The sequence below is a fragment of the Mustela nigripes genome, chromosome 2 (genome assembly GCF_022355385.1).
Source record: "Mustela nigripes isolate SB6536 chromosome 2, MUSNIG.SB6536, whole genome shotgun sequence".
Taxonomy (NCBI): domain Eukaryota; kingdom Metazoa; phylum Chordata; class Mammalia; order Carnivora; family Mustelidae; genus Mustela; species Mustela nigripes.
Window position 1 is genome coordinate 113258703 of NC_081558.1, and position 12801 is coordinate 113271503.

General features: G+C 36.8%; 1 protein-coding gene across 4 annotated transcripts in view; it reads right to left on the minus strand.

The window, feature by feature from the left end:
* The window catches only part of YEATS2 (YEATS domain containing 2), a 116960-nt gene that overhangs the window by 59882 nt on the left and 44277 nt on the right, over positions 1-12801 (minus strand). For all 4 annotated transcript variants that reach the window (XM_059391439.1, XM_059391441.1, XM_059391440.1 and 1 more), the window contains exons 7-8: positions 7806-7967; positions 3289-3400 (exon numbers count right to left, since the gene is read on the minus strand). In XM_059391439.1, the coding sequence (XP_059247422.1) occupies positions 3289-3400; positions 7806-7967 (274 nt within the window). The remainder of the gene's footprint in view (positions 1-3288; positions 3401-7805; positions 7968-12801) is intronic.

Here is a 12801-nt window from a genome sequence, read left to right on the forward strand (position 1 = left end):
GTATAAACGTTGAACAGGTGCACGTGGGTGGCTCAGCTGGTTAAGCAATGGACTCTCTTGGCTTCAGTTCAGGTCACCATCTCAGGGTCTTGAAATGAAGCCTGAGTCTGGCTCCCTGCTCAGCAGGGAGTCTGTTGAGATTCTCTCTCCCTCTCCACTTTCCCCACCAGCTCATACTCCCTCCCTCTCTCCCTCTCTCTCAAAAATAAATAAATCTTTTTAAAAAAAATAAACATCACACAGTAAGATCAACAGAGGAAAACTATAAAGTTGGATAAAAAGGAAAGATGATTTACTAATCAGCGAACAGAAAACTCTAAGACTCGCAAAAAGTAGATTTCAAGTCTGGCTGAGTTCTTTAACAGCCTACACAGACATGACAACTCGGTTATGTGATCTAGTTTCAAAACAGAAAGACAATGCAGGGTGGATTCATCCTAGTCCCATGGAAGAGATCTAGTTTTAAAACTTAAATCTTAGCCAACAGTATGCCTATTAATTTTAGGCTACATCCATTTTCTTATATTTCAGAGCATGGAAATAAGAGTCTCTCCAGAATGCACACTGGCTTATGATTTTCATTCTTGGGACCGTACTTTGAGACATTGATAAAATAGCACTGTTATCAAAATGGCAAGAGGAACTAGAAAGCACAACACAACACACAAGGAATTTTACAACAGGTCTGCCTGCAGATGATTTAAGGAGAGACATGAAGGCTGCCAAACATTTTTAGGGTTCTTATAAAACAAAACAAAGTCCTATCCTGTGCTACTCCAGAAATCAATGAACACAAATAAAATCAAGGTTTAAAAAAAAAAAAAAGCACAGTTTTAGTTAAATTTATGAAAGAACCTTCCAAAAGTTTATTTACCAAACAGATAAATGATTTGTTTGGGGAATTACTGTGCTCTGGGGTGACAGCTACTTTTTCCCCATATAGAGGAATGCAGGATGTGGGAATTTCATACATTCTGGAAACTTTAAATACTACATACTTCTAACACTTGAGTATTTAGTATTTAATGTAATTACACAATATCAAATATAGAGTAAGTATTTCAGCATTTCAGTATACTGAGAGGTCACTTAAATAGTCAGGGAAAGTACATAGGAACTTGAACTTGAAGAATGGAAAGAATTCAAACAGGCATTCTAGAGAGGGCAAGAGCATTAAAAAAAAAAAAAAAAGACACAAGAGAAGAAGGCCCGAGGCACTTCTGGGGCATGAATAACTGACCTAGCTGGAGTAGTATATCCATGCAGGAGATTAGTGTAAGATAATCTAGGGGAAGTGTATTGAGTCAAAATGTGAAAAGCCTGGAACAGTAGGCAGGAAGTCTGAACTTGAGTAAAGGGAATTCAGTGAAGGTTTCTTAGAGAGGAAGAGCATAATGGTTCTCCTATTTCAGGAATACTAACTGGATGGTGGTGTACAGAAAGCACTGAGGGTAAAGGAGACAGATTAGAATGAAAGACACTAATTAGGAGATAGTAGAATAATGGCCTAGGCAAGATAGGGAAGGGCAAAGAGTAAGAAAGATGATGAAGAAAGAATAATAATCAGCAACTGAACAAATATTTAGAACAAAGAAGCAAGAATCCAAGATGGCTCTGAGAATTAACAGGCCAAAAAACAGGCCAGAAATAACAGGGCAAGGAATATTCCAGTACAAACAAAAATCACATAAGTACGACACAGGCGTTTAAGGCCTCAAGGCCAATCAATATATAACAAACAGTAAAATTAAGTTTTCCAGAAAAGTTGATAAGAAAATTTAAATACTGCCATTTTTAAAACAGTATTTAACAGGGGCACCTGGAGGGCTCAGTCAGTAGAGCATGTGGTTCTTGATCTCAGGATCATGAGTTCAAGCTCCACATTGGGTATAGAAATTGCTTAAATAAATAAAATTTTAAAAATGTTTAATATGTTCAAAAATGTTTAAAAACATAAAGTTATGTCTCAATCTTCCACCAGCAACTCTAAGTGATACAGACAATATAATAGTATGAGAGCTATGTAAAAAATTCCTTTTATTTTAGAAATTAGGGCTGGGTGTAGTGTGATAGAAGATGGTATGTGCAGTGCTTAAAATAAGATAAAAGGAAAGTAAACCATTTTAGACCTTCCTCTAATTAAGTGGGACCATATCCTGCCCCTCTGAACAAAGTGGCTACATATTCTTTATTTTGTTCCAGTTTTTTTCTAAGGTCATAAAGCAATCTAATCTTAGAGTAATCTCTAAAAAAAATAACTTCAACACAAAGTTAAACAGTGCTGTCTGTCACCAATGGAGGGCAAATTTCAGCCTTAAGGTTGAAAAGGTTGTATTGGCACAACAAAGGGAACAAAATGGGAATTCTGCAGATGTACTGAGATTCATTTATTTCAATTTTGTGAGCCACTAATGGGAACAATGTGTTAAACCACAAAGTAAGGGTGTTTTGGGGATAAGTTTAATATTAGAAATATAGCTTATACAGAGAAAATTTACACGAGACTATATAGAAAGGGACTAGGAAAACATTTTAAAAATGGTCTTTCAATTATAAAAGCTAGACATGTTTATTATACAAAATTAGAAGAAAAAAAAAAGCAACAGACAATAAGGGCAGGAGAAATTGCCTACAATGTTATTACTTCAATTACTCCAACAAATCACAGTTAACGTTATACTATATGAAGTTTGTTTGGTACTCTGCACTTTTCATTTACTATGATTGGTACTTTTTCCCCGCATAGAGAAAACACTTCATAAAATATAAATGATAATGCCTGCATAATAAACCATGAGGCTATGTCAATGAAAAATTTCTTAAAATACTAATCAAAAGAATGACAACTTTGTACAGTACTTTCAATTTCCTAAAACGTGTTCACTTCTGTCTTTATCCTTACAAGATAAACATACCCATATCCTTATAAGATAAACAGATGAGGCTTATAATTTTCACCATTTTACAGAAAAGTAAACACATTTTGTTTTTAAGAGTTCAGTCACTTAGTCCCAGGTAACACAGTAACAGTGAGCTCTGACCAGAGATTCAAGTCTTCTGATAATCTGGCCAGTTCATCTTTTTAAAGAATATACATTCTGCTATAATGCAACCCTCCCGCCAACCTACAGAGAACAAAGGGGTGTTGCAGTAGCCTGCATAACACAATCAAAAACGTTAATCCTCCTTCCACTGTCCTTGGCCACTTCTCTCAGGAGTCCTAACCTATGGCTTTAAGCAACCAAGTAAAAAGAGGTACTTCATTTCAGGAGAGCAACGTGTTGTTACCTTCAGATTATGTATGATATCTATCCGCTTGTTCTGGCTGTCCTTAAAATGAACTTGAACTCTGACAGGAAACTCACCCCAGCCTCTTCTGGTCAGGTGAAAAGGAGGCTCTCTAGGGAAAAGCATACATTAACACATTAAGCCATAGTCACACTCTAGAGAGGAAATGTTTTCTCATATTGGGTAAGTTAGAGATTCACAGCCTCTGACAATAATTTACATTTTCTCATTTGAAGCTCAATCAATAAATGCTGAATTTTACTGAAATGCTGAAAAGAAAAATTCAACTCAAACCTACATTAAGCTTTCAGTTACTGGACACTTAGGGCTAAGAAACATGCAGTTTACAATCCAATGTCCTCATTTTCACAGGCAGGGAACTAAGGTGATTTGATGGCTATTACCTATTAGAAGCCAGAATCCTTGACTACTTGACAGACACAGGATGTGAGGTATATGTTCCCCACACCAGACACCCATATTTATTCCCTCACTCTGGCAAAAACAGAATAAATCACAAATGCTCAATCTGAAAGTGACAATTTATTTGAAACTATCTGCTAACAGGACTTAAAAAAACATGTGTTTACCATATGATCTTCCCCACAGTGATGATGATTTTAGTGGATAGAGGAGGAATGTGTGTGAATGCTAACTGGACTGGAGAATTTTTAGTCAAAACATAATTTGTGAAGGGAAGAAAAAAGGAAAGTTGATGAAAAAAAGACGAGCAAATTGTTAATGATGTTCGGTATAGGAGGGTTCAAGATACTCTACTTCGGAGTATGTTTGGAATTTTCCATAATAAAAACATTTTAAATTTATCTGAGAGAACGTCATGTACTCAAAAATAATATGGTTTAAGTTAAAGGGGAGAGAGAATGCTTTAAAATGAAAATGTTCATTATGAATCAGTGGCTTGGAATCACTAAAATGAGAGAAGATGCCAAGATGGCAGGGAGAAAGGAACATTCAGCGGGATGTGTTTTTGCAAAACTAAGAAGAGACATGAATTCAGTAAAGACAAAGTCCAAGAACACAACCCGAGAGAAATCTAACAACAAATCTGAATTACCAAGAACAGAGCAGGAAGCTACCAGAAGGGCTCAACACAGGAAAAATCTCTTGAGTGTGAGAGTGGCCTGGAAGGAAGAAAAAGCAATAGCTATGTCATCAACCAGAGAGAAAAGAAAGCAAAGCAAACTAGAGCACCCTGGACGGGAGAAACCAGCTCAACACTGGTTGAGTTAGTAAGAGAATAACCATGATGCTGGAATAGTTTCAGACAGAAATTAAAGAACAGGGTTGGGGTCAAATGAGAAGGTCTACCTGAGACAGCAGTTTGAAATGGACACAGCGGAGCCTAGAGGCATGGTCAACTTTAAAAGAAGAATTACAGCTCTACTGATGACATGTCTGGTCATTAAATTCCAGTGAAGTAGAGAGCCTAAATTCATTCTGCAATATGCATCAATTATACTATTTGTATGTTGGATTTCTTTTAAAATGGATATGGCAAATCAGCTGTGTTCCTCAGTTTCTGTACTTTGGTTAAACTCTAGTGAATGAACAGAAAAGACTGCTGCCAGAGAAGACAGACAAACAACATAAAGGCCAGGAAAAAGGAACAATGCTTTTAAAAGGAAATTTCCTCCTAACTCTATTTTTGGAAGCAAAAAAGGAATCTAAGACTTACCAATAGACATCACCTACGGAAATGTTAAACTTCAAAAACATACACGTATTTCACACAGAAATAGGACCGCCAGCCCCAAACAGACTTCTTTATTTCTGGATTCTTCACATATTGTGAAATGTATCAATGACCAAGAATGAAACAACCACAGAATACTGGGCAAAAGACATGGTTTTTTCAACACTCATGTTTGAGAGCCTAAAATGAAATTGCTCTTTTATCAATTAAACTCTACTATTAGAATAAAACAAAGTATCAAACAATTTTCTGAGGTTCCACCCAGTGAAATATGTCAAGACAATGAAGTAAGTTTTATGAACACTAAAAGGAAAAAAAATCTGATTTGCATTGAAAACCACTATCCTGATTCATTCTCTATGTGAAAATCATTAATTCAATGTAATTTTAATCCATAACTTGACACTTGGATTCTAAAGTAATCTGGAACAACATGTATGCTCAAGAATGGCCACGAAAAGATTCTTAAAATAATAGTAATAATCATCAAGGGAATATACCCTACCAAAGAGAAAATGCTATAAAGCAAACAATTTAAATAGTATAATACTGGTAAATAAACAAATATTAAGAGAGCCTAGCATTTGATCCATACTTGTATGGCACTTTAGTGTACACTGAATACAAGAAAAAGATGGATCAACCAATAAATTGATATCGGGACAGCTGTCATCCAAAAGAAGAAGATAAAAAAATCCTATTTTCTAGTATGTCACTTTCTGACCACCTATCAATTCCCATCTTTCCAGGTCCATCCCTAATCCAACTATCCTCTGACCCACTGGGAATTCCACTTATTACCCACACCAATTTTCATTACCTCTCTCTTCTCTTTATATAATTTCCTTCTCTCCTTAGCTTAGATTTCACAGTGTATCACTACCATAATAACCTCATTATAAAAGTGAGGAAATCAGTGAACTGAGAAATTAGAGTTCTCGGTGAGTTGTTCTACATCCACGTCAAAGTCCTTAAGAATGACATCAAGAGGAAACATTAGGACAACAGGTGCTAAAACTGTTTTTGAAAGAGGGAAGTAACTGGGAAATTAGTAGATGTCTGCAACAAGAAGGATCATACAATGCTCCAAAAGAGCCGAAGGGTTTTAGACAGAAAAAGGAAAAAGAAGGTCTAGAAGCCACAAATATGTGCAAGGAAGACACACCCACCCACCACCCTCCACCCTCAACACAATGGCACATGGTATGAGAGGAAAAAACAACTGCCCTTGAAAGCTGTTCTCAGAAGCAGTGTTCTCAGAAGATAGCCATGTTTTAGTTGAGTCAGGAGTAGAGGGAACATTTTGAAGAGGGTTGAGGATATAGGAAATTTCACTGATAATAAACCAAAACCACTTCTACAATACAATCACACAACGAATGTGTATGTGATATGTAACCTCATATAAAGATATAAAGAATACACATAAGGGGCACCTGGATGGCAAAGGTCATGACCTCATTGGTCATGAGACTGAGCCCTGCATTGTGCTCCAAGTTTGGTGTGGGGTCTGCTTGAGATGCTCTCCTTCTGCCCCTCCCCCCACTCTCACGCACAAATGATCTTTCTTTCTCTCAAATAAATAAATAAAATAGGGGTCCCTGAGTGGTTCAGTTGGTTAAGCGTCTGACTCTTGATTTTGGCTCAGGTTATAATCTCAGGGTCTTGGAGTCAAACTCTGCTTTGACTTCCATGCTCAGTGGGGAGTCTGCTTAGGGATTCTCTCTCTCCCTCTTCCTTTGCCCCCCACCCCAGTCACACATGCTCCCACTCTCTTTAAAATATATAATTAAAAAAAAAAAGAATATACCTAAATGAAACAAATTTCAGAATAGCATATATATATATATATATATAATAATTCCATCTTTGTGAAATAGTAATACCAACAACAAACAGCAACTATACTAGGTAAATATATGTAAGAAAAATATCACTGGGGTTAATTCTGAGAGGATGAGATCATAGGGAACTTCCAAAATTGAATATTTCTGTAACATTAGAATCCTATGTTTAATTCTACTATATTCTGATATTTATAAAAAATAGGAACACTTCCACATTTATCTGTATCTATATAAATTCAGTTCTTTCCAGGAGGAGAAAATTCCATTAATATAATTCTGACAATAATATATATTATATTATATATATAATAATATTACATTATATAATAATGTTATTATATAATATATATTATTATATTAATCTAATATAATACTGCCTTTTCAGGAAGACAATAATCTGCAAGAGGGAACCACAGATAAACCCTATTGTGATGCTGCGGGGGGAGGGACAGGGTGGTGGGGTTATGGACATTGGGGAGGGTATGTGCTATGGTGAGTGCTGTGAAATGTGTAAACCTGGCGATTCACAGACCTGTACCCCTGGGGATAAAAATACATTATATGTTTATAAAAAGATTAAAAAATTAATTTAAAAAACTCTATTGTGACTAAAAGCCAAAGCTAAGTAAATTATTAATAATATAATAATTAAAGGGAATGTTCTCAAGTTAAATCACTCTTCTTCCACTTCAGTAAAGCTGTACTTTTTTTTTTTTTTTTTTTTTTTTTAGATTTTTTTTTTTTTTTTTACAGAGAGAAATCACAAGTAGATGGAGAGGCAGGCAGAGAGAGAGAGAGAGGGAAGCAGGCTCCCTGCTGAGCAGAGAGCCCGATGCGGGGCTCGATCCCAGGACCCCGAGATCATGACCTGAGCCGAAGGCAGCGGCCTAACCCACTGAGCCACCCAGGCGCCCCAAAGCTGTACTTTTTAAATTAAGTAACTCAACTGTGCTTACCTAACCTCCACAAGGTCATTTGGCTTATAGCTGGGATGAAGAAAGAACCAAACTTTCTTGACGAAATGATTAATACTGGGTTCTCTACGAGACCCTCGGACATATACCATCCACTTGTGGGTTGACTGGTCATTTTCTTCTCTCTTATCAGGAGGTATGTACCTAAAGGAGAAAGAAGAAAGTAACTTAAATTTTTTTTTCCTTCAAACCCTAACAAAACAATTAATTCCTACTTAAAACAAGATTAAAAATCAGTTATAAGAAAACAACTGGGAATTCACAAATATGTGAAGATCAAGCAACACACTACTAAACAACCAATGAGTCAAAGATGAAATCAAAGAGAAATTTTAAAAATCTTATGACAAATGGGGCGCCTGGGTGGCTCAGTGGGTTAAGCCGCTGCCTTTGGCTCAGGTCATGATCTCAGGGTCCTGGAATCGAGTCCCGAATCAGGCTCTCTGCTCACCAGGGAGCCTGCTTCCTCCTCTCTCTCTGCCTGCCTCTCTGCCTGCTTGTGATCTCTCTCTGTCAAATAAATAAATAAAATCTTTAAAAAAAAAAAATCTTATGACAAGTGAAAATGAAAAAAAAAAGATAAGTGAAAATGGAAATACAACATACCAAAACTTAAGGGATGAAGCAAAAGGTTTTATGGAGGAAATTCATAGCAATAAATGCCTACATTTAAAAAAATTTCAATCTAACTTTACACCACAAAAAACTAGAAAAAGAACTAAGCCCAAAATTAGTAGAGAAAAGGAAATAAAGATGAAAGTGAAAGTAGAGACAAAAAGACAAGAGAAAAGATTAAAGACTAAAGAGCTGTTTTGTTAAAAAGATAAAACAGACAAACCTCTGCCTTACTTAACAAGGAAAAAAAGAGAAGGACCCAAATAATAAAATTATTTTAAAAAGAGGACACATTACAACTAACATCACACAAATACAAAGGATCATAAAACTATGAATAATTATAGGGGCACGCAGCTGACTTAGTCAGTAAAGCATGTGACTCTTTATCTCAGGGTTATAAGTTTAAGTACTACACTGGGTGCAGCGATTACTTAAAAATAAAATCTTAGGGGTGTTTGGGTGGCTCAGTAGGTTAAAGCCTCTGTCTTTGGTGCGGGTCATGATCCCAGGGTCCTGGGATTGAGCCCCATATCTGGCTCTCTGCTCAGCAGGGAGCCTGCTTCTTCCTCTCTCTCTCTGCCTGCCTCTCAGCCTACTTGTGATCTCTATCTGTCAAATAAATAAATAAAATATTTTTAAAAAATTAAAATAAAATAAAATCTTAAAAATAGGTAAGTAAAATGTTTAAGAAAAAAACTATGAAAAATTATATGTTGACAAAGTGAACAACCTAGAAGAAATGGATAAATTCCTAGAAACATACATACTATCATGACTGATTCATGAAGACAGAAAATGTGAACAGAACAACTACTAGTAAGGAGACTGAATCAGTAATCAAAGACCTCCCAACAAAGGAAATTCCAGGATCAGATGGCGTAAAGGATGGTTTCTACTAAATATGTGAAGAATTGATACAAATCTTCCTCAAACTTTTACAAAAAATACAGGGGAACACTTATAAGTTCATTTTACAAAGCTAGCATTACCCTGACCCCAAAGCCAAACAATAACACTACAAGAAAATTACAAGCCAATATCCCTGAAAAATATACAAGTAAAAATCCCCAACAACATATTAGTGAACAGAATTCAACAGTACATTAAAAAAGGATCACACATGATGACCAAATGGTAGTTACCGGGGATGCAAGGATGATTCAATATCTGCAGATTTATCAGTATGATATACACTAATAAAGTGAAAGATAAAAATCGTATGATCATTTCAACAGATGCAGAAAAAATACTTGATGCAATTCAACATCTATTCTTGATAACAACTCTCAACAAACTGGGTACAGAGGTGGTACACTTCAAAATAATAAAGGCCATATATGACAAGCCTACAGCTAACATAATGGTGAAAAACTGAAAGCTTTTCTTCTAAGATCAAGAACAAGACAAAGATACTCACTGTCTCCACTTTTATTCAACATAGTACTAAGGAAGAAGAACAGTGTCTCTATTTGAACATAATGTGATATTATATACAGAAAATCCTAAAGACTCCACCCCAAAACCGTTAAAACTAATAAAAAGGAGTGTTTGGGTGGCTCAGTTGGTTAAGTGTCTGACTCTCGATTTCGGCTCAGGTCATGATCTCACGGTCCTGAAATCAAGCTCTGCATTGGGCTCTGCACTCAGCAGGGGGTCTGCTTGTCCCTGCCCCCCCAAACCCCCCCCCCTACTTTCTCTCAAACAAACAAAATCTTTGAAAAATAAAAAAATGAAAATAAGATAAAACTAACAAACAAATTCAGTAAAGGTGCATGATATAAAGTTGAAATAAAAAATCAATTGTGTTTCTAACACTAACAACTATCAGAAAGAAAATCAAGAAAATAATCCCATGTATAACTGCACCAAAAATAGTAACATATTTAGGAATAAATTTAACTAAGGAAGTGGAAGACCAGCACACTGAAAACTGTAAGATAGTGATGAAAGAAACTGAAGAAGACACAAATAAATAAAAAGATATTCCAAGCTCACGGACTAGAAGAATTATTATTGTTAAAATGGCCATACTACCCAAATCAATCTATAGATTTAGTTTAATCCTTATCAAAATCCTAATAGCATTTTTCTTTTTTTTTTAAAGATTTTATTTACTTTATTGTAAGAATACATTATATAATACATGTGACATTAAAAATATGTATTAATCAACTGTTAATGTTATCGGTAAGGCTTCCAGTCAACAGTAGGCTATTAGTAGTTAAGGTTCTAGGGAGTCAAAGGTTACACATGGGTTTTTTTGTTTTTTTTTTTTTTTAATTTAAGAAAGAGAATGAGTGCACAAGTGAGTGGGGGATGAGGGGAGCCGGAGAGGGAGAGAGAGAATCTTAAGAAGGCTCCATGCTCAATGCTCAGGGGCTCAAACTAGCAACTTTGAGATCATGACCTGAGCCAAAATCACGAGTTGAATGCTGGGGTGCCTGGATGGCTCAGTCACTTAAGTGTCTTTTTTAATTTTTTTTTAAGATTTTATTTATTTGATAAGCAGAGATCACAAGTAGGCAGAGAGGCAAGTGGTGGGGGGAGGGGAAAGCAGGCCCCCTGCTAAGCAGAGAGCCCAGTGTGGGGCTTGATCCCAGGACCCCAGGATCATGACCTGAGATGAAAGCAGAGGCTTTAACCCACTGAGCCACCCAGGCAACCCAAGTGTCTATCTTTTAATCTCAGCTCAAGTCATGATCTTGGGGTCCCGGGATTGAGGCCTGCATTGGGCTCCATGCTCAGTGGGGAGTCCGCTTGAGTATTCTCTCTCTCCCTCTCCTTCTGCCTCTCCCCCTCCCCATCTCTTAAATAAATAAACCTAAAAAAAAGAAGTTGGATGCTTAACCAACTGAGCCACCCAGGTGCCCTTATACACGGATTTTTAACTGTGCAGGAGGTTGGTGGCCCTACCGTCGAATTGCTCAAGATTCCTTAAAGGTCAACTGAGTGTGTGTGTGTGTGTGTGTGTGTATAATGGACTGTTCTTCAGCCATAAGAAGGCAACTCTGGCTTTGGTGAGAACATGGATGATTGCGGAGGGCATTATGCTAAGTGGAATAAGCCAGAGGGAGAAAGACAAATACTACATGGTATCACTTATATATGAAATGTAAAAAAAAGTCAAACTCATAGAAGCACAGCAGAAAAAGTTACCAGAGGCTGGAGGTAGGGGAAACAGAGAGAAGTTGGCAAAAGGGGATAAACTTTCAGCTTTGAGATGATAAGGTCTAAGGATCTAATGTATAATTGGTGACTAATGTAGGGAATAAAATTCACTGAAAAAATAGAGCTTAAATGTTCATACACACACACACACACAAGAGGGTGCCTGGCTGGATCAATTGATGGAGCTTAAGACTCTTGATCTCAGGGTTCTGAGTTCAAGCCCGACACTTGTTGTAGAGATTATTTAAAAATAAAATCTGAGGGGCGCCTGGGTGGCTCAGTGGGTTAAAGCCTCTGCCTTTGGCTCAGGTCATGATCCCATGGTCCTGGGATCGAGCCCCACATCGGGCTTTCTGCTCAGCAGGGAGCCTGCTTCCTCCTCTCTCTCTCTCTCTTTCTGCCTGCCTCTCTGCCTACTTGTGATCTCTGTCAAATAAATAAAATTTTTAAAATCTTTTTTTTTAAAGATTTTTTTTTAAATTTATTTGACAGAGAGAGATCACAAGTAGGCAGAGAGACAGGCAGAGAGAGAGAGGAGGAAGCAGGCTCCCTGCTGAGCAGAAAGCCTGATGCAGGACTCGACCCCAGGACCCCGAGATTATGACCTGAGCCGAAAGCAGCGGTTTAACCCACTGAGCCACCCAGGCGCCCTAAAATTTTAAAATCTTTAAAAAAAATCCTTAAAAAACAAATCTAAAAAAAAAAGTGAGTTGATGAGGGATGTGTTGTTAAATTAACTTGATGGCAGGAATCCCTTCAAAATGCATACATGCATCAAATCATAATATACACTTTAAATCTTTTGTCAGTTATATGTCAGTAAGGCTGAATTTTTTTTTTAACTGAAGTACAGTTGACACAATGTTACATTAGTTTCAGGTGTACAATGATTCAACAATACATTATGCTATGCTCACCCTATCTATTCCCATATGCTACTACAATACCAGTGACTATAATATTCCCTATACTGGACCTTTCTTCCCCATGACTTCTTCATTCCATAACTGGAAGGTTATATCCCCACTCCCCTAAAAAAACTTTTTCTTAAAAAATTGAATCCCACCAAGATTTAACAGCTCTATCACCCAACCAAGCAAAGTGAGTCTTTACAGTTAATCCTTTTCTTTTAAACTTTTTTTTTTTCCTGGTCTAAGGAACATTCCCTTAAAGTTTGTTTTATTTTCTGATG